We start from the raw sequence: 20,832 nt of genomic DNA, 5'->3' as shown, positions 1-20,832 counted from the left end.
GATGACAGTCTCTAGCCATAATTTCAAAACGTGAGCTGTCCAATTGTTTCTTCGTTCGTTAGCGAATTTGCAATTACTGTTAAGCAATGGTCTCAGTAGTATTTTTTTTGATGAAACTTACGCTTTGCATTCATCACCGCGATGTGAAGATGTTTGAGCTGAACACCCACAATCTTCAAAGTCTTGTCACTCACGTTGTCATTCAAGATTTGAGGAAAGTTCAAGACCTTGTTAATCTATTCGAAGAGCCAACCATTGAGGAGTTCATTCAATACGTCATCTTACAGAGCCAATGAAAACTCAAACAAACAATTCTGAGAGTTAACAGAAAAGTCTTGGAGAGTAAATGTACTCCAGTTGATTAGATATGAACTGAATATGTCTTCTTTCAGTTGAAACCTTCTGTATGTGTGCTTCTCGAAGTGAAGTTACTTGAAAGTGCTGACTAAATTGGCGAGTGCCAGGACTGTCTGTCGTGACAAGCAAACCTAGCCTCATCATTTCTGAAAAATGCCTTGCAGAAAATCGCTTTGAAGCGCTTCTTCGAGAAAGCTTCAAGTTTAATACCTAAAAATAAGTCATAATTCTTGGTGATAATATCTCCGGTTTGTTTTTCTAATTTTCCAGTTATATTCTCAAGGAACATGCTTTGTACATTAGGATATGGAATATGTGTGATACATTTCTCGCCATTCACAATACATTTGGTCAGCTTGAGAACAAAAGCTCCAAAAATTAAAGCACTACTGACTGAATTCTCGCTTCATACTCGCGTCTTTGTGCTTTAAAGAGCGTTATTTGTCAGAGCTTAGTTCAGTAGATCTAGTGTCATAGAAACTAACTCTGTATGCATTAGCGGAATTTCCGCAAAACAATAACTTATTTGTTGACTTGAAGTTAAAGCGGTTTAGCTTGAGGCAAAAAAAACCAGTTTGAGAAGTTAACCCTATCCAAAAACAAAAGGTCGGCCACACAAGCAGACATTGATCTTTGGGCTTTCCAAGATAAAATATAGTGTTTTATTAGTGCTTGGTTTAATTAACAGTTTCTTCCACAAGTGTTGTCTGAGAAATCTCATGACAGTAAATCCCTTTTCTAGCACAAATTCAAGGACTTCGCAAAAAGAGCGCAACTCCACTGTGCTGAAGTGGACAAATTGTCAGCGAAAGAACTGAGTTCTTCTGTTGCTGCGAATTTAACACTGAAAGATTCTTTGAGGCCCTTAATAAATAAAAATTGAAAGCTCTCTTCCAGACAAAAACAATGCTTTTGTAGTCTGCGAGGTCTTAAGCTTAGGGGTTATTTTGTGTACCAGGCTTCTAGAAGTTGTTTCTTTAGCTTGTTTTAAGGTGCTCAACCACAACAAGAGACTTCAAACTTGAGATCACGTCATCTTTTGCAGCAGTATCCCAACCTGTACTACACAGAGGGAACTTTCCCGCCTTGCTTTAAAAACTACTTCCTGAATAAGAATGCTGTCAATGGGACCGTGTATTTTTCGGCTGCACTATTGAACATAGCTTCCTTTGACTCTTAGCCCCCGTATGCTAGTGCGAAGAGACTAATTGGAAATTCATTGAAAACAATGGACTATTGGCCGAAAAACAGAAGCTTTGCTTGCTTCATTTTCCGACATTCCTCGCCTTGCAATTTCTCACCAGAAAAATAATGATAACTATCACTGTAAATCTTTTGGATATGTCATGATCATATAAGCCTTTGACTCTTGTACAAGATTCGTTTTTTCAGGCTCAAAAGTGGCGTTAAAATATGCTTCCCTATTCATGCTCAATGAGAACTCGCTGAAAGAATTCTCCTGTCCATCATCTTTTGAGCAATAATTTCAAATGAATTCGGTTGCACAGTCTACCTAGTAAGTTCATTCTATCTTAATAGTAGCGCGGAGAAGTTATCTGTTTCCATTCGCTGCAACTTCCGCACTTGCTAATTAGTCTCAAAATTACCAATAGACCAGTTATGCAGAGGAAACAAATAAAATACTGCCCTTGCTCATGCTAGGTTCGTCCCATATTTCTACCTAGTATCTTTGACTTTTAACTTCTCGAGCCAAATCAGCATCACATAATCTACCTCGCTCCTCGACTGATGAGCCGTACCGAAGCTCACTACTGTAACAGCTTGCCAATTTCCGATCTTAAGAGCCATACACAGTTAGTTTCCCGAATGTGTGATTCCGCTTGTAATTTCCATGATAATTCAAACTATAAAATCCAACTTGTTTGTTCGCTGAGAAAACAACGTGTCCCCACATAGCATATCTGCTCACGTCTTCAATTTTAGGAATTACCCGTTGAATAATCAACCACAATGTATGATTTGCTCGTTCGCAAACTGATTCGTATGCTCAGCCCAACCTATAGATTGGTCCCGTAGCCGTCGTTCGGTTCAAACATGCCGTCGCCGCCTTCTCTTTATATAGTGAAATTGAATTTGTACGTATTGAAATGGCTCGTGGATTAGAAGTCCTCGACTTCGCGAACTCCATTTTCATCAACAACCTTAACTAAAACGCCCTTGAAGTCAACTGGCATCCTGCGCTGCAGCTCTTCAATGCAAAGCTTTAACAGCTTGAGGCCTTCTTCCACGGTCATGTCAGGTCTATAGTGATGGTCAAGTAGCGAGAATGTGTAAAAACCTGAGTACCCATGCGCAGCGTATGGCAGTTCCACCTTTGTGCCTAAGTAGTCAATCTGGTAAAGTTCAGGCTTTTTCTGGTGTGCATCGTAGCCACCGATAAGTACATTGACCTGGTAGGGTCTTCTTGAACGTATCGACTTCGCCAGTTCTTGTCTCACAAAACTGGATACCGCCTTTGGCGAAAGTTCGTAGTTTTCTCTGATGGAATACAGTTGGATGTTTGCCTGAATATACTCCGAGAATTGCACGGCATCACCTGCCTCTCCACTGTAAGCCATCAAAACATGCTCGGACAGTTGTCTAGTCTTGTCATCATCCGCTTTCAGCACTGAAATACCTCTAGTCACAGCTTTAGAAGTCGCTAATATGACAGTGTTCTGCACCCTTATACCCAAAATAATATCCATTCTGGTGTACTGTCACGATTTCACGTTTATGTCGCTCAATTAATGGTTCAATACGTGTAGAGCCAGTGACTTTAATAGTGTTTGCCACCCAAGATCACGGTATACCTATAATTCAAAGACCTTAAAAGTTCCAATAGTGTTGATGTGAGTTTGTACGAAGGGGTTCCGAATCTCAGCCTGAAAGACTTCTAACGTGTACGCGATTTTAACTAGTACGCGACACGCGTAAAATCAGAAGCCGCATTTCCTTGCAGGACACCCAACATTTTTTAAAGCCCCAGTTTTTCTGATATTAGCGACTCGAAATCGGCTACCACACAAAGCTCACGTTAAATGACAACTAGTGTTGCGCAAACATCAGAAAGTAAGCCCGGAAATGGGCCCAGCACTTCTGATATGCAGTATTACTACCAGTATTTGTATCCTTTCAAGCCAATTTTTACGTGGCTTAATCACTCGCCAAAGCCGGGACGCGATATGATCAATAGGGAGCTGGCTATGGCGTTCCGCTCGGGTGCATATAAGCGTTACAATTCATTTGACAGTGTACAAGAATTCAAGAACCAAATTCAGCGCGCAAACCCTGACAGGTTTGAGATTGGTGCAATCTATAACAAACCGCCTCGAAACATGGACTCAATTTTGAAAGCTGAAATGAAGCCGCTTGAAAAGGAAGTTGTCTTCGATATTGATATGGATGACTATGATTCTTACAGAACTTGTTGCTCAGGCGCTAGTGTGTGCTCTAAGTGCTGGAAATTTATATCCCTGGCTATGAAAGTGATAAACGTCGCACTAGTGGAGGATTTTGGATATGAAGACTTTATTTGGGTATTCTCAGGAAGGCGTGGTGCTCATTGTTGGGTCAGCGACAAGAGATCCCGTCTTCTGAGTGACATTCAACGTAGAAGTGTTTTGGATTACATGAACGTTGTGAGAGAACGCAACCTTGACAAAAGACTAAATTTGAAGCGTCCTTATCACCCGCACTTGACGCGCTCTCTCGATATACTTAAGCCATACTTCGTCGAGATAATCTTAAGAGAACAAGATCCGTGGAGGGACGACGATATGGCATTCGGGAGCTTACTTACAGGTCTTCACGACAAAAACTTAATTGAAGTCCTTAAGAGGTACTGGAAATCGAATCCTCGACGCTCTAGCGAGCAAAAGTGGAGCGATATCGATGCATTGGCAGCGTCACAGTTAAAACATCCTTCATCTTCAAAGAAAACTGATTTTTTTAACAAGCTCCATGAATGTAAAGAAGATCTTGTTTTAGCCACTTTGTACCCAAAGCTTGACGTGGAGGTCACTAAACAAACTATTCATTTATTGAAAGCACCATTCTGTATACATCCCGCGACAGGGAATGTGTGTGTTCCTATAAATGAAACCTTTATACCATCAAATGCACCAAAGCTAATTGAGCTTCAACGAGAAATGGAAGCTAATGGCAACAAAGTTGAGAACACATCATTGCAACCCTTTTTGGATCAATTTCAGCAGTTTGTCAATCAGGTTACTAGAAAGGAATTAGCATCAGCCAAAAGGGAAAGAGAAGACGACGTCGACAGCCAGTTCTGATATTCTTTGAGTATCTACACACGCACTACTATCTGCATTATGTAATTATTTAATTCTTGTGGGTCGAAACCCGTGGTTTACATGACTTTGCATCCCTCTGGATCTCCACTTGCAGGTTCTGAGCTCTCAGAGACTTTGTTAAGCGTTATGGTCTGGATACCAGTTTCATGTGACCATCTCAGAATTTGTTTGTCGGGGTCATACAAAAATGTTCCAGATGTCGTCTTGATAGAGGTTTGGCCCATTGGAAAATGGATTTTTGGGAGGTAAATTAAAGTATGGTTAGAACCACTGTCCTCAACATTTGAATCAATCATAAGTTTATATTCTTTTCCTGTTAAGTCAAACTCTGCATTTTTGAATTGACCAGACACTTTGAGTGGGTATGGACGAAGAATGGCATGTAGTGCTCGGATCCCATTAAGAAACGGGGCCGATTTTTTCTCTTCCAGTGAAACTTCACTTATATGTCCATGCGGAATTGTAGAGAAGGAAGATACGACATCAGAGTCATTCTGTAGCTTGACATCAAACTGGGTAGCCGCTTGATTGCCTGACACATCATCCTTGCTCCAGATCGAGAAATCTTCATTATTCCAGGAATCCCCCCACTTGTGGGAATTCTCGGTGCAGTAGCACCAGAGACTAAAAGAAAGGTTGCTGCCTTCTAAAGCATACCCTAAGGCGTCCATTGCTGCAAGTTGAGAACTAAAATCTCCATTTTTGTAGGCCTTCTTGTCATCCATGTCAAATGGCATGCCGATTTCAGTAAAAAAGACAGGAACACGTTGTCCCAAAAAGTCCTTCCCTTCTTGCTTCATTTCTGCAAGTTGCCTTCTCAAGCACTTACGGATGTTTGCTTCTCCTAGCACTAAGCTGAATATCGGGTTTTTGTATCTGCCCCTCAAAATCCCCAATGTATCAACGTTGTAAATTCGATTCCAGGATTTAAACATGAGTGACATGCCATCATAGAAGTGGCAGGCATATACTGTCTTGTCATCAATCAAGGCTGTGTTCTTTATCTCTGGAGGTTGCTGCAGTGTTGGGGGCTGCAGAAACAAGAAAGATTCTTTATCAATATCCCTAAACCTCTCACGGTAGCGCTGGTAAAAATTTAGAAACAAGTTGTTAATAAAAAAACGCATGTCGATGGTAGCACCCGAAGAAGGATCATTAGCAAAGAATTTTGGCTTCTTCAAAATTGGCTGGTCTTTTGGTTCCTTTTTCCACACTTCGTGTAGCCTCCAAATGCACACTCCTGCTTCCCACTTGTCGCTTCTTTCCCAGTTATAGAGGTCATCAATTTTATCTCTTTCAAATTTAGAAAGCCAAGCTGATCGACCATTGGGATCGATTCGAGTAGTACCTGTTTTTCTCGGCCCTATAACAGAAATGTCGTAAACGTCAACTGTCACAGCCATGCCTTCTCCAAGTTGGAATGATTGGAATGCCGTCGGTGTGGTCCCTTTCCTAAGCTTTCGATCCTTTGGGATTTGAGACAGATCAAAATCTGTAAAATATCCAGTGCTAGGTTCATTCATGGTCTCTAGTCCGATGACGCAATTACCAGCAAAAAGTTCGGGAGCTTTTTCAATTATTTGAGAATAAAGTGTCATAACCGCGTTTATAAATTTCTCTTGAAGGTAATTCTGTATATTTTGGCCATTAATTATGCATTTAGGAGCAAATTCTCGGCCACCAAAAAACAAGGTAAGCATAGTTTGAGCGGCTAGCCTATAGTAATTGGTGGGCCACAGCATCTTAGGATAGGGCCTCTTTTCTTCTTTTGAATCAGGATCAATATATGTATTTTGGAGAATTGCCGCTTCGGTTTCCCCAAAATTTTGTGGCTTAAAGCCTGCGCAGTAAAGCGTCCACAAAGGAGCACCAGAGCCACCCGTGAAGCGAGACCACACGTCTTGATGAGGATCCAGATAGACATAAATACCACCCACTTCGTAAATTTTCTTCAGAACCTTAATAGTGTAATCAATGTATTCATAATCGTATACCCCGGGGCCACCATGCTCCAGTGATTCCCAAGTGAATGGATACCGTATAGCGTTGTAACCCAGATCTTTTAAGTTTTGAATATGTTGTTCAACCTCATTTAAGTGCATCGGATGGTTCACAAAGCTAACCCTCTCTGCATCATCGAAAAAGGATTGGAATAGTGGGCTGTGGCTTGTGTTGTGAGGCACTGAAGGGTACTTAACCGTAGGATCTAAGTTAACACCTCTCAATTGAATTTGTTTCCCACCTGAGTCAGTAAACTCGCCATTTGGCGAAACATGTATCTTGTCGAGCATTGTAATGGCTCGTCTCAAGAACTTTAGATGGCGTGAAGGACCTGCGAGTAATTGCAGCGTTCACAGCTATGGAGTCGAGGAAGCTTTAAATTTTTGCCCGGATACGTTCATCCAACCTGTAATAGGAGCTACAGGTGTCAGGTTTCAGGTTTCGGGGCTCCTTCAAGTCGTTTTGTATGTATGTTAAGGAGAAACTCTATGAGATCAAATCCCTAAAATTTCAAAAACCCAAAACCAAAATTTCGATACCAAGTTAACTCAGTCTAATCGGAAAAGCGTGTGTGAAATTTCTGAAGAAATCAATACTGTCGCGAACCAAAAATAATGGCCAATGATAGGATGTAAATCATTGAAACACCTGCGTGCTTTTGCGGAAATCAGAATGAAAGACAAGCCGTTTTCAATAGACACATAAACTGTACGAGGTGTCAAAGCCTATACAAACTGACGATTCCTATGAGTTCGGATTGTTAACGCTTCCACAACTGCCACGCAGAATACATTTTAAAAAATCTCCGATACCGGGAGTTGAACCCGGGTCTCCACGGTGAAAGCGAGGTGTGATAGCCGTTACACTATATCGGACGATATAGACTGATTATAACGCTCAGCTACTTTTGTAGTAAAAGTTGATTCATGATTTCTGCTTTCAAGCTTCGCTAAGATTGTTGGCTCATGACGATTCGTGTTCTTATTACACAGTTAACAATATATGCATGATTGAATATATAGATTATTCCTTTTTGGCGACAGATGTCACAGGAGCATCTTTCGCGGGAACTGGAGGACTTGTTACCTCCTCATCAAGAACAATGTTATCGTCAATGACTTGTCTTGAGTCAGTTCTCTTCTTTGCCTCCTCCTCTTCTTGCTTAATTAAAGCTTCTTGTTCCTTTAACACATTGAGTTTGAATTCGTTATCATCGGAGCGGCGCTCTGGTGCTTCCTCTTCTTCCTCTTCTTCCTCGCGACGCTCTGGTTTCTCTTCTTCCTGCTGCTGCGATGGCCTCTTTTCTGAGGCAGATTCTGCGAGAGAGGTAGCCTGTGAGGCTTCTGACGAGGCCTTAGCTTCGGTGCCTTCAGTGGTGGCGGCCTCGGCCTTCGATGTCACCTCCTCGGGTTTTTTAGTCTCAGCTGTTTCCGTCTCAGCTGCAGCAGGCTGTTTCTGTTCCTTAGACTCACTGACATCAAGCTTAGCGACGTTGTAGACGGGATCTGGAATTGAGCTCAACACCTGTAAAATACCATTATAGTTAAGGTCCATAAGCTTGTTAAACTTGTTGTCCTCAACCTTCGCAGCAGATGTTGATTGTGCATTGACTTCCTCCATCTGGAGGCCCCCGAATGTGTATGCACTACTTAATATCATCAAAACGCTTGGAACTTTGTGTCTCAATCTCAACTCTAGCCATATTTTCATGTTGTCAATCAGGTCTTCGCGTTTAACACCAAATGTTTTGATTCCTCGAGAGATGCAGGCTTGATAAAGTTCCTCGTTTGATAAGGCATCTGCGCCCTCATAGTCAATTATCTTGTCGTCTTCCATAATTTTCTTTAAGTTGTAACGAATTTGGTAGCGTAACATGTTATCATTCCCAAAAGGTCTAAGCGACATGTACTTCGCAATGGCTACCAATTGAGGTCTTGAAAGGTTATCCAAAACACTGTCATTCTTGAACATCTGTGCCACGGCCACGATTTCGTCATGAGTGAACACGTTGGCGTTACCGTTCTTTGGAGAATTCAGTTTCTTGAAGAAACTTAGGAACCGCTTTTTCTTTTCAGCGCTTTCGATTGAGTTATAGCTGATGAGTGAAGATTCTTCAAGCGTATCTTGCAAGAAATTAGATGTATTGACTCTTATGTCATCCAACTTCTTTTTCTTTAGCTGCTTTTCACTCCCAGACTCATAAGTGGAAGGCAATAAATTAGGGAAAACCTTAAGTGCGACGGGAAGAAGAAGTTCTGCAAATGGAATAATAAGGAAGGCGCTAAAGGGCACCAGACGGAATACATCGCCCATAGTCCTCTTCAGCTGGTTTTTTTCACGCCTGGACAATTCGTACCCCTCAACTAGCTTAACTAGCAATTTTGTCGATATTTTTATTTCATAGCCCAACAGTTTAGTACCGTTGACATAATGTCTAATCTCGTGCTTGATCCTCTGCATTAATGGCTCCTTTGGTTTGGGCTTTGCAGCAACTTGTGCCTTGTTTTCCTCTTTAGGAGGCTCTTTGGAGTGTTTCGCTACAGTTGTTGTCGTTGAATTGCATCTGATCTGGCTCAAAGCAAGCGTAGCGGTAGGTTGCAGTATCGAAATCTTTAGATCTCTTGATTTGAGAGTACTTCTGAGCAGAAAAGCTGCAGGCCGCATATGAGAAGTTGAACGGAACATAGGTTCAACTGCTTATTTCCCACTTGTGCGCTTTTCTCCACAGCAATTAAAATCAAGAAGTGGTATATTTCTAGTGAGATGGGCGAATGCACGTTACGTCTTCTGTAGAAGTAAAAATATCCAGTCTCGAAGTATCATTTTACACGATTTACGTGGCAAATAGCAGTAAATGCCTCAAAGACGAGGTTTCCATCATACTCTCTTGGTCTCATACAGAGTTCTCTGTGAAACGTTGCCATGTCACTTTTTGTTTTTGTTAGTTGTGAAGGGCCGCTTTTTTTCATATTAATAATCTTCGAATAAAAAGCGGTATTGGATTCAATTAGCGTCGGAAATGGGGACGTTCGTGCCAGTCAAAAAGAGCCATAAGTCTGTACTTTGGCGGGACGTTGCAGGCCACGAGATCTTTTTTTCCTTCATCTGTTCCTTCATTTCGCGATGATGGTTGGAACAGCAATACTGACCATATTTTTCAGGGTTGAATAAGGTTCTTCTCAACTTCTTAGCTAAAACCAAAAAAGACGCTGGGCCTAGAATGAATATGCGCGCTGCAGGACAGGCGGAAATGTTGTGCTACGTGTTGATTTACATCAGGTTCATCAAGGATAACTCCCTTGCCAACGCTGTGCTTTCAGTCCTGGTGGTGTTCATTTCGCAGTTCATTCAACAAATGGTAATACTGTACGAGCACAGGTTCAGGGTGGGTGCTGAAGAAGTGGAGCACGGTGAGGAGTTATCTACCATTTTCAAAGTTCTAATGCGAAGCATACGGTATTTTCAAATTGCTTTCCTTCTGCAGTTTTTCTCCTCTATGGGATACCATCTCACATTTGATATTTCAGAAGATGTATGTTCTTGGAAACATGGCTACATCTTTACTGATGTGATTGGTGAGTTTGATTGTGGCCGCGGTGGGAAGCTGTTCGTCTTTGGTCTTGACTTGGTTATCCTATTACTAGAGCTTCTGGCATTTGACGAAAACTTTACGAAATGCGTCCGTTCTCCTGACGGGACCCTTCAAGAAACACACCTCGATGGATATGAATTCCATAGATATGGGATTTTCAGTATTTTGAGATTCGACTCATATAATATTGAAGCTCACGAACTCAAATTTACAAGTGATAGGCATGATGTGCTTCAAGCTGAAAGGTACGGTAGCACCGTATAGAGGCATAACCACGTTGAACTTTTTTACGCAGAGAAAACAGGTAAGATACAATAGAGGCAATAGAGTATCTTGACCGGTCTGGAAGACGTTTTATGGCTGGGAAATCGAAAAGAGCCGCCAAGGTTGACGAACATGGTGTTCTGCTAGTGGCTCCTCCAAAAACAATTTCGAACAAAGAGCACCTTCAGCGTCTAAACTACTTATTTCACCTGTCGACTTTCCATACTATCGTTAATGACCAAGATGAGAACAACGCGCTGGCGAGGATGTATGCGAAAAACCTTGATTTAATCCAAAAGAAAACCAAAAGCTCTCTGGCACCCGGTTTAAAGCGCACATTGTGCAAAGCCTGCCAAAGAACTTTAATCCCCAATAGAACTGTAAGGCTAGGTGTTCTTAACGATAGTAAGCAGAAAACCCCTGTGAACAGAGTACTAGTCCTTGAATGCACATGCGGAAAAACTAAACGATTCCCTATTGGGAAGAACCCTAGCTATCAGGCTCATGGGGAGAAGGCTAGTAATTTATTCTTCTTCCAAAAGTAGCCGCGAGATGGTTTTATGTTATGTAATATACATTTTTGGGTGTTTACGGGGGCATGTATTTGAGCGGCTTATAAGAACGCACGGGCTTTCCTGGAAGCTCCTTTTTGTGAATCCAGCTCGGTTTGCTGTCTGGCAGTGAGCTTGCGAGATTCGGGGTAGATCCGATAACCCAAATTAGATCTTCTAAACCAGTTAAATTTCCAGCTGATTTCGTGTGCAATAAGCTCGCCAAAACCCAACATTAAGCCATTGAAGAAGGGTAGAATAAGATTTACCGAACATGAACCCGCGAAATAAAGAATTTTCATGCAGGAATTACTCTGGGCTGATGGTAATCCGGAGGCATTCGAGTAGCTTTCGTCCTCAACTGCCTCCTCCGTCTTTTGTAATGGCTCGTCTTGCTGATCTCCCTCTTCGACGCCTGTGGGAGCTGTGGGACCAGGAATGGCCACTGATGCAAGCTCTTCAGGAACCTTGCTAGCAAGCTGTCCAACCATTGCTTAGACCTTGGAATGGAAATTACTGCTCAAACCAAATTGAAGAACACAGCCGATTCGTAAATTATAATAAATCGTAAATTAACCTGAACTTATAACTTTAAACGGCTGCATCCTTCAGAGGCTATAGTTTAATGCTTCGAGTTAGTTCAGAGGGCTCGCCGAGGCGATATGTCTTCAAATTTTTTGGTACCATAGTACTATCTGAGGGATGACAATTGGGGCCTACGTTTGTCCAGGAAGCTTCAATTTTGAAGCACGAATATATCTACAGTAGCAAATCCCTGCAGAATTTGAGCAGAGCAGCTGTTAAGAATCTTTATTGCAGTTTTGTGCAGTCTCATTAATTTTTTCCAGCGTTTTAAGGTTGAGTTGCTCGTTTTTATGACTGGCGTTAAAAGACCCTAAGAAATCAACGATTAATGTTGAGCGCAGTTAACCTGACGAATAATATGACCCGTATGCTGCTCTTACGGTGAGTTTTCTTCGCAGCGCAGAATCAAATAATTAGCTTCATCTTCGCTTCCAAATAAACACACCAAACAGCAGCCTTTGACCGAGACAGAAAAACAGTAGGATTTCTTTAGGTATAGCATTAAAGTTTTTCTAATGGCAGAAATTTTGGAAGGAATGCTATCTAAATACGAAGGTCTCAGGAGTTGTGGATGGCACGTTTGATCTTCAAGTAGTTCACGAAAACTGACGCTCACTATTTACGCACCAATTTACATGTGCTGAAAGAATTCATTCGCCACCGGAGCGTACAACTCTACTGCCCTTCAAAAAGGCAAGCACGATACTCTAAAGGTGGATTAGAGAATGAGTGGCTACGACAGAGCACTTTCCATCTTCTCGTATGTGAGAAATTTATTCCTAGCGCGGTCCAATTGGGCGTGCGTTGATTCAACTATTTTTCCTAACACCTAAAGTTTAGACCTGATGGCCATATTTTCCAAGTCGAATATGCTCTGGAAGCAGTTAAAAGAGGAACTTGTGCCGTAGGGATCAAGGGCAAAGACTGCGTGGTCATCGGCTGCGAAAGGCGGTCAACATTGAAGCTGCAGGATCCGCGTATTACTCCTTCCAAAATCGCCAAGATCGACTCGCATGTGGTACTATCTTTCGCGGGGCTGAACGCAGACAGCAGAATCCTTATTGAGAAGGCCCGCGTAGAAGCGCAGTCGCACAAGCTCACACTCGAGGACCCTGTCTCTGTGGATTACCTGACGCGGTACGTCGCAGGGGTGCAGCAGAAATACACGCAATCCGGCGGTGTGAGACCCTTTGGTGTGTCGACATTGATTGCGGGTTTTGATCCTCGTGATACGACCCCAAAGCTGTACCAGACTGAGCCCAGTGGTGTGTACTCTGCTTGGAGCGCCCAGGCCATTGGCAGGAATAGCAAGACCGTGCGCGAGTTCCTCGAGAAGAACTATGCGCGCGACGCGCCTCCTGCCACAGAGCAGGAGTGTGTCAAGCTCACCGTTAAGGCGCTGTTGGAAGTGGTGCAGACGGGCGCCAAGAACATCGAGATCACTGTTGTCCGCCCTGCGTCTCAAATCGCCAACCTGTCAAGCGACGACATCGGCAAGTACGTCGACGAAATTGAGCAAGAGAAACAGCAGGAACTCGAGAAGAAGAAGCAGAAGCGGGGCGAGAACTAGGCAGAATGTGTAGACGTCATATAAAATAAGCGAGGTTAGCAAGCGAGCAGCACTTACCAGAAGCGAGGGATTTTCCCAGTGAGGCAGTCACGCACAGTCAACAGTCCTTGCATTCCGGCTAGATAGGGGAATCAAACCTTGAATTAGCAGTTGTCCTCGGAGGCAGCGATACGCTCCGTATCGGCTTCCAAAGCCGATCAGGTGATAGCCTCATGGCTTCGCGTGCTAAGTGATGCAAGCGTATATTATGTGCTGGATATGCGCCTGACTCGTCGTTCTCTGAGAGACAATGCGAGTTCATGCATCTAATGCATTAAAACCTCCTCGAACAAAGCGATGAGCATGTTTGACGTTGGTACTCGTAATGAAACCCATTGGGAAATAAAAAACAAAAAAAAAACAAAAAAAAAACAACATAAAAACTAGCAAGAGCATATGTCGCTTTATACGGATATGGTCTCTCTATCCCGAGACCAGAAAGTTCCCAGAATCTGGCCTCGCCGTGGGTATTTTTTTGAAATCACGGTTTAAACCTGCTAGATAGCGCTTTGTCAAGCTGCACTCGCTGGACCACCTGGAAATAACTGGGCTGGAAAAAGTCGACTACAGTCGTACGCCCTATCACAAGGAACCACCAAAGCCAACCGCTGCCATTTGTGCCGGAAAATTTAAGTTGAAAGTGGCAACCACGGCTGATATACGTGCAATACAAAGTTCATTACATGGCACTGCAAGATATCAAAGAAGAGCCGGAACAAACGTCCGCAGAGCGGCAGAGTGTACGCGACCACTCAGAAATGGACGATGACTCCCTACGTGAGCAGCTGGAAGCCAAACAGGCCGTTGAACCGCAGCCAGAAGCCGTTCTACAGCCGGCGGTGAGCGGCCTAGGCTTGAGTGGCGAAGCCGTGCAGGCCGCGTTCCAGACGCAGCACTCGCCGGATTCTTCTTCCGAGGCCTTGTTACCGCCGCTGCCGGACGTGTACAGCGTGAACGCGTCACCCACGCCTCCTATGTCGCCCGGGACGCCCAAGTCAATAACCGACTCGCCCGTGGTGTCTGTGCCTCGCTCGGGGTCTGACTTGAACGCACACACGCAATCTTCCGCGAGCCCGGGTTCGCAGATCCGCAGAGCTCGGGCCGCATCGCTTCTTGATGCTGCTGAGACAGCGGCGTCGGGTTCGCTTGGCTCAACAGGAACGGCAGACAGTGTACTCAGCAGAACCATCGACCACGAGTCCGACATCAACACTTCATTCGATCTCTCTAAGGCCCTGGAAATTCCACAAGACTCGACAGTTTCGGGAGCCGGCTCCAACCCTAACTCCAACCCCATATCCCCAACCATCAGCTCTCCTAAGATCTCGTTCAAGAAAAAGTTCTCCAGCACACTCCTGCCAGCCGCCACCTCGGGCATCGCTGGATCACATACCAACGGCGATACTAGCGCCAATGCCGCGGCAGTCAAAGCTGTGGTGGGCTCTCCAGAGTTTTCTCTACATCACCTACAGCGCCACGGCTCAGTACGATCCAAAGGCAACACGCCAGAGCTTCCGAGGCTGAGCTCAAGCGTGGAGCATCACTCTGGCCTGGGCATTAAAGATGGAAACCTTGATAACTCAGAAAAAAGAATGCTCCGTGGGTACAGCGTCGACAGCAGCAGCAGCTCTTCCCAATCTTTCTACGATAACGATGACTTGGCGTTCCGCCCGCCCCTCTCCCTACTCGAGGCCGACGTAGGCTCGCTGGCAAGCCTTCATGACCTCAAATCACCAAGGTCTTCTCTGAATTACTCGGAGGCTGCGGACAATGCAAACGCTAAGAAAATACCCCTATTGAAAAGAGCTTCTAGCGCTATACTAAGGAAAACCTCATTGAGTAACAAAAATTCGTCGTCGCAATCTCCGAACCTGAGCTCTGTCTCAGGACTTAATCCTTCAAATTACCACGAACTACGGCAAACTGCATCATTTTCAACTATACCATATGATTCTCCCAGTAGCGAGATGAGTGCGCTAAGTTCCAGAAACCGGAAGAAGTTGTCGCTCAAAACCAGCGCATCTCAAAACCGATGTATAAGTAACCCGGAGGGGCTACGCAACGTTGCATCTCTTCCTACGCCTACTGCAGGAACCGGGGTTCAAACCCCTGTTACCAATCAGTCACTTGGTAGTAAGTTCAGGTGTGGTCTCACAAGGATTATCAGCGGAGGTGGTACGGAAAGATCTAGATCCAACAGTGGCTTTAACGGCTCTGGTGCCGTCCACCGTAGCATATCAGGTATTGAACGTACCCCTTCATCAATGCTAGCTGAATCACCTTTGGAGGAATCGTTTGGGAACCCCTTAGGGGAAGGGCCCTTCGAAAGACTTGCACGCGGCGGTCAGGGTGGGCTCAAGAAATCGGCTTCATTTTCGCACAGGTCTCACATTAGTCCTTCTAACAACGCTACTGTCGGAAGTGACCTAGTTGCGAAAAAATCTCAGCTCAGTAAGAAGAGCACAACGCATAGCGCTGGAAGCGTCACGACGGTTAGGAATGACAGTGTCTTCAGTGGTACGAGCAGCGACTCATCCAGCAACAGCTCTGAGACAGACATAATAACCGTTGATATTGACGAACTAACGAAAGCATTACCAGTGATCACAGTCACGGAAAAGTTTGGCGCTAGACATGTCACACCCATTCAAACACAGTCAAATATTCTCTTGGATAGAATTTACAAAGACGAGAGTGACAAGGCGCTCGCAGGGCATGCCGCCGAGAAACCCAATAGAATAACCCTCAGGGAGTACATCAACGTGCTAATGAAACAACAACAGATAGAAGATGAGAGGTTCGCTGTTCTTGAGAAAAACTTCTCGAACAACGGCTGGTGCTCACAGGAAGATCTGAACAACATTCAGCAAAAGCGTTTTATTATCAACAAGAAATGGGCAGAGCGCATTTCTTACTACCAAGACCGTCTGGAAGCCTGACGGAAAAAAGCGTTTCAAGTTTTATTTTTTATCAATGTGTGGGGGGATCGGAGTTCACAAAATTTTGTATTTAAGATCCATAACCAGTTTTGCTATGCGGCGCTAGATTGCTTATCACAACCCTCCTCGAAGGATTTCGGCGGAGTCTGATTCATTTGATCTTTGTTTTAACTTTTTTTTTTATTTGAAACTCATTGTCATTGCCACTCATTTACGCCGTTCTTGTTCTGGAGAGATAAAAGTCCCGATCATAATTAACTAGATATCAGCGTATATATCCCAAGAAAATAAACAATGCCGTTATTGTCTAATTCTTGTAGGCAAGATTGTTTATAATGATGTTCAATGCTGTTGAGGTTGGCTCAATCGCTGCTATTCCTGCGCTTTTTTATGCTTTCCAGTAACTCTTTAGACTTCTGCTCGTTGACCTCCTCAAGCTTCTGTTTCCAGAATTTGTTTTCATCGAGGAGTTTGTCAATCGTTACATACAGCTCAGAAATCTGAGAGTGAAGTTGTTTCAGTTTCTCGACCTTCTCGTGTTCTCGTTGCTTTTTGCGAATACGAAACCTTGCTGAAGCTTCGGTGTTCTTCCGCCTTTTCTCCATCTCTATCTTCTGAAACTCCTGCAGCTCTTCCTCAGTGTACTTGGGCCGCTGTAGCTGCGACTTTTTTAGGTTTAGCTTTTTGAGGCCATCGAGGTCGCCCTTGTTGACCGCAGAAATGATTTCCTTAGCGTTCCCGCTGCTCACCAGGAGCAAAGACAATAGTCGGGAGCCCAGCTCCGAGTTGCTGGAAATCAGGTTGTGCAGCTGGCGGGATAGATCGCCGTGCTCTGCCAAGCCGCCTTGTGCGCTGCTGGCCGCATCTCCTGTGAGGTTCGGTACAGCAGCGGAGCTATCAGAAACCGCCCCGAGCCTCTGTGAAATGTAGTTGCGATCTTCGCCTCTGTCGAACCCACTATGTTCCTCCCCATCGTTCTCTTCGGCACTGAAACACCGACTGAACAGATCTTGAAATTTCTCTTGGTACTGCTCAGACGTTGGAGTCGTTGCGTCTTCTGACTTCGCGCGTTTCTGCCCGGTCCGGTCGGCTGGCATCTCCTGTAACTTTGCGTATGCCATTCGTCAGCAGCGGTGTAGCAGCAGTCCCAAACGACTTAACTGCGTGCACGCTTACTATCGCGGATTCGACAGCAGCATCCGCCTTTATATTTCAAGGATGAGACGCAGCGTTAAGCAGTGCTTAAATTTGCCGAGATTGTGTGGCTTTTGACGACTTACTAACTGATTTTTACAATGCAAGCAAGCCCGGCCGCCTGCCGGACCTGTGACCTTACTGTATTTCAGGCCGCAGTTCGCTTCATAATGAGCGCATCCTTTTTTCTACGTTTAGCGTATTTCCACGCTTCCCGCACTATTCTAACTTGCAGCGGCGTCGGGCGAGATTGAATATCGCGTCGTTGTGGTGGTTGTGGCGCGTCTCATCGCGCTCGTGACCGCAATTCACAAACGCTCACGTGCTTGCAGAAGCCACAACAGGCGTGGGGCCGAGAAACGGTTGTAGAGAAAGTCCGTTTCTTCGTGAGGATACGCCAGTCACGAGCTATTTGATAGTTTGGCTGATTATCCAACGAAGCTTATTTAGCGGCGCTCTAAGATTCGGACTACCACGATTATTCGGTGTAGCTGCAAGGGCATGATATCCGTGTGACAAGATGTCAAGCCAGCATATCTTAGGCCTTAACAATCATATCCAACTTGCGCTGCCTCTACAGTCCAGAGTAATCACTCGGCATTACTTTGTAATTTATAATGTAACGGTATTTGAACGCGACAACTGAGCTCTGGGCCGAGGCTAAACATTGTCGCTCAAGCTTTTTTATTTGTGTGCTGGATAGTGTTTCAATGTTCGTATGGCCGAGAATAAATCGACGCACGTGAGAAGTTGCATTGAGCGGGAACGAGCTGCCGCAAAGTAGCAAGTTCACTAGTGAAGCGAAAGCCATTGCACTGGATCAAGTCCGCATTTGACAGCAGCGCCGTAAGTGCGTCGCGTTATAACGCATTGATTTTGTCCTCTATGTTGGACAACGCCTATACCACCTTGTGGGTCTTGGTTCAGTATATTGCCCTCGAGATTGACCTCTCGAAGAGATGCCATTTGCCTTCTCTATTGCTGTTTATGTAATTTAATAATCCACTCCATGCCGTAACGCGCTTCTATGGCCAAGTTGGTAAGGCGCCACACTAGTAATGTGGAGATCATCAGTTCAAATCTGGTTGGAAGCATTTAGTTTTTGAAGTTCCAAAAATCCCAATATTATCTTTTTGATGGGTTGAGTACTGCGCCGATGCGATCGCCATACATCAAGTGGGATCGTCTTGTAAATGAGAAATAGGCTGCGTAGCGGTAAATGATGTTACGGGTTCGAAAAACGGGCTTCCGACGCGCGGTAGTATTTTTCGGTTTTTTTCTAGTTTGCCTTCTGATTGCACGCACCTCGCGCAAACAGAGAGGCTTTTCCAGAGCATCTCTCGAACAATTCGCTAAACTTTGCAGAGAAAGCTCTCAAAGAGTGGCACTAAACGATTCGCCTTTTTCAGACTTTTTGAAGCCATGGTGGAGAGTCTCGATGGCACGCCAGGATTGGCGTGAGTTCAAGTCCCAAAACCTTCAACAAAAGTGTCGATACTACTTCGATTCTGTGCACTTGAAAGACCCGCAGTGGACTAACAATGCCGTGAGGATCCTCTTCAATTCTGACAATGCCAATAATGCTAAAATCTCTAACGTAATTGAACGCGTGCGTGTGTTCGATGATTGCTTCATTAGTGGAGATCTTTCGTTGAATCAAGTGATCCCCCAGAAGCGCGATGTCATGGGCTTCCACCACCGTGTGTTTCCATTTTTAAGGGATTTCCGTAAGCCTGAAGAGCTGTGGCCCACTATTGTTGACCTCAAAACAAGACGCGAGCTGCGAAAGGGCGTAGTACCACACTACTCGGCACCTGAAGACGGCGCGTTTAGGATGGACAACTCGAAATCCTTTTGGCGAAACTGGAATGCCTTTTCTACCGGTCGAGGCTTAGTGTTCTCCCTCGGCGAAAGACACTTGGACCCCTTCATAAGACATCTCAAAATACTTGATCACTTAGGGAACAAGCTTCCCATCCAAATTGTTCAGAGAGAAAATGAGCTATCTGAACAATTTCTAAATGCCCTGTCGTCTTTCCTGCAGAGAAGCCATCAACGGGTGTACTACATAAATTGTGGGGCTATTTTGGAACCGCTCTATGGTTTGGAAATGACGTATTTTGTGAATAAATGGATTGCCTCAATCTTTAACACATTCTCTGAGGTTATTTTGATGGACGCTGATGTTATACCCTTCATTCCCCTTGAGGAGTTCTTTGATGACGATCAATACAACCGAAGCGGTGTTTTGTTATACAAAGATAGAGACATGCCCGGAGAAACAACATTTGACTATTGCATTGAGTCGTTCAATTATTTAATGCCTTCTGCGGAAGCAACAATACTAATGAACCATACTATGAAGGTCAACGGCTCTGCGGTTCGGCCAGACAGCACAATCTTCTCGAATGAAGAGGAGCACATATATTATCGCTTCTTCTACAATAAGACACTGCACAATGTTGATAGTGGCCTGGTTGTGTTCCGCAAGCCTGAAAAGCTCATTGGTCTTCTAATATCTCTATTCATGAACTTAGACCCAAGGTTGAGTCGTTGTGTATATGGAGACAAGGAACTGTTTTGGCTAGGTCAGCTTTTTGGTGGTCAGGACTATACAATCGATCCCATTGATGGCTCTGTAGTCGGACCTTTGGTCACAAAGCTATCGGAAGAAACTGGAGAGAAGGAGTATGAAATTTGCGCAACACAGATGAGCCATAGTAGCCGTGACAAACGCCTGCTTTGGACCAATGGTGGCCTAAAGAAGTGCAAAACACCAGGGGCTGCACACATGGACTTCGACCGATCACCAGATTATTTCAAGTCTCAGTACAGTAGTGAGGAAGATCTACAAAACGTTTACGATCAGGCATTACAGCTTGAAGCTCTTATTATCCCCGATATCAAGAGCCATCCTTGGGTGAAAGCGCAGGAGTGTCTGGAATACACCTATTGTGCTTCACTTTCCATTGGGGATATGCAATCCGCTTTGTCTAATGGCGCACTTCTGGTTTTCGATGGTGATGACTCAAAAGATTTTAATGAAATTTCGAACATATGGAATATAGATCTCATACCACAAGGGTCTTGAGATATTCACATTTCACAATATTGAATTTTGTAGCAGGGCAAAGCACGAGTTGGGATATCGGTAAATGCCAATCTACATTAAGTAAATAATGTGTTACACCTGGAAGCTGACATAAATAAACACCAGGCCCACAGCCACAAGGTATCTTGTTCATTTCCTTAACAAATGGAACCGCTCATGACCGAGGTGGATTCATAGATGTTATCACTTCTACCTTCCTCGTCTGCCGTCATATTCTTTAAACGTTCATTGTGACATAGCTTGATTTTTTCACCCGCGAAAGGCCCCTATTGATTATATGAACTATGATCTGATTGAAAACTGATACGCACT

The 20,832-nt window shown here is 44.3% G+C and overlaps 11 protein-coding genes and 2 non-coding genes across 13 annotated transcripts; 7 read left to right on the top strand and 6 right to left on the bottom strand.

The window, feature by feature from the left end:
• Positions 1-2,477: 2,477 nt before the first annotated feature.
• PRE1 (proteasome core particle subunit beta 4) lies at positions 2,478-3,065 on the bottom strand (the record flags this gene model as incomplete). Its single annotated transcript, XM_002554739.1, has 1 exon — positions 2,478-3,065. The coding sequence occupies one exon, from the start codon at positions 3,063-3,065 to the stop codon at positions 2,478-2,480; it is 588 nt and encodes a 195-aa protein (XP_002554785.1).
• Positions 3,066-3,398: 333 nt separating this feature from the next.
• On the top strand, positions 3,399-4,652 carry PRI1 (DNA primase subunit PRI1; the record flags this gene model as incomplete). The annotated part of the gene is made up of 1 exon (XM_002554738.1): positions 3,399-4,652. The coding sequence occupies one exon, from the start codon at positions 3,399-3,401 to the stop codon at positions 4,650-4,652; it is 1,254 nt and encodes a 417-aa protein (XP_002554784.1).
• A 77-nt stretch (positions 4,653-4,729) lies between these two features.
• On the bottom strand, positions 4,730-6,964 carry EGH1 (hydrolase; the record flags this gene model as incomplete). The annotated part of the gene is made up of 1 exon (XM_002554737.1): positions 4,730-6,964. The coding sequence occupies one exon, from the start codon at positions 6,962-6,964 to the stop codon at positions 4,730-4,732; it is 2,235 nt and encodes a 744-aa protein (XP_002554783.1).
• Positions 6,965-7,477: 513 nt separating this feature from the next.
• On the bottom strand, positions 7,478-7,549 carry KLTH0F13684r. The gene has a single exon. It is a non-coding gene; the product is annotated as a tRNA-Glu (tRNA).
• Positions 7,550-7,697: 148 nt separating this feature from the next.
• Positions 7,698-9,359, bottom strand: MDM38 (ribosome-binding protein MDM38; the record flags this gene model as incomplete). The annotated part of the gene is made up of 1 exon (XM_002554736.1): positions 7,698-9,359. The coding sequence occupies one exon, from the start codon at positions 9,357-9,359 to the stop codon at positions 7,698-7,700; it is 1,662 nt and encodes a 553-aa protein (XP_002554782.1).
• Positions 9,360-9,894: 535 nt separating this feature from the next.
• Positions 9,895-10,530, top strand: VLD1 (Vld1p; the record flags this gene model as incomplete). Its single annotated transcript, XM_002554735.1, has 1 exon — positions 9,895-10,530. The coding sequence occupies one exon, from the start codon at positions 9,895-9,897 to the stop codon at positions 10,528-10,530; it is 636 nt and encodes a 211-aa protein (XP_002554781.1).
• A 92-nt stretch (positions 10,531-10,622) lies between these two features.
• On the top strand, positions 10,623-11,075 carry RPR2 (ribonuclease P protein subunit RPR2; the record flags this gene model as incomplete). The annotated part of the gene is made up of 1 exon (XM_002554734.1): positions 10,623-11,075. The coding sequence occupies one exon, from the start codon at positions 10,623-10,625 to the stop codon at positions 11,073-11,075; it is 453 nt and encodes a 150-aa protein (XP_002554780.1).
• A 68-nt stretch (positions 11,076-11,143) lies between these two features.
• Positions 11,144-11,572, bottom strand: MIM1 (Mim1p; the record flags this gene model as incomplete). Its single annotated transcript, XM_002554733.1, has 1 exon — positions 11,144-11,572. One exon carries the CDS (start codon positions 11,570-11,572, stop codon positions 11,144-11,146), a length of 429 nt encoding a protein of 142 aa, XP_002554779.1.
• An 819-nt stretch (positions 11,573-12,391) lies between these two features.
• On the top strand, positions 12,392-13,236 carry PRE6 (proteasome core particle subunit alpha 4; the record flags this gene model as incomplete). Its single annotated transcript, XM_002554732.1, has 2 exons — positions 12,392-12,426; positions 12,507-13,236. 2 exons carry the CDS (start codon positions 12,392-12,394, stop codon positions 13,234-13,236), a joined length of 765 nt encoding a protein of 254 aa, XP_002554778.1.
• A 722-nt stretch (positions 13,237-13,958) lies between these two features.
• On the top strand, positions 13,959-16,214 carry KLTH0F13552g (KLTH0F13552p; the record flags this gene model as incomplete). Its single annotated transcript, XM_002554731.1, has 1 exon — positions 13,959-16,214. One exon carries the CDS (start codon positions 13,959-13,961, stop codon positions 16,212-16,214), a length of 2,256 nt encoding a protein of 751 aa, XP_002554777.1.
• A 362-nt stretch (positions 16,215-16,576) lies between these two features.
• Positions 16,577-17,335, bottom strand: MET28 (Met28p; the record flags this gene model as incomplete). Its single annotated transcript, XM_002554730.1, has 1 exon — positions 16,577-17,335. One exon carries the CDS (start codon positions 17,333-17,335, stop codon positions 16,577-16,579), a length of 759 nt encoding a protein of 252 aa, XP_002554776.1.
• A 1,094-nt stretch (positions 17,336-18,429) lies between these two features.
• On the top strand, positions 18,430-18,502 carry KLTH0F13508r. Its single transcript has one exon. It is a non-coding gene; the product is annotated as a tRNA-Thr (tRNA).
• A 125-nt stretch (positions 18,503-18,627) lies between these two features.
• KLTH0F13486g (alpha-mannosyltransferase) lies at positions 18,628-20,499 on the top strand (the record flags this gene model as incomplete). Its single annotated transcript, XM_002554729.1, has 1 exon — positions 18,628-20,499. One exon carries the CDS (start codon positions 18,628-18,630, stop codon positions 20,497-20,499), a length of 1,872 nt encoding a protein of 623 aa, XP_002554775.1.
• Positions 20,500-20,832: the final 333 nt, after the last annotated feature.

Source organism: Lachancea thermotolerans (assembly GCF_000142805.1).
Source record: "Lachancea thermotolerans CBS 6340 chromosome F complete sequence".
Lineage (NCBI taxonomy): Eukaryota > Fungi > Ascomycota > Saccharomycetes > Saccharomycetales > Saccharomycetaceae > Lachancea > Lachancea thermotolerans.
Note: the sequence above shows the minus strand (reverse complement) of the source record. Positions and strands in the feature narration are given on the sequence as shown.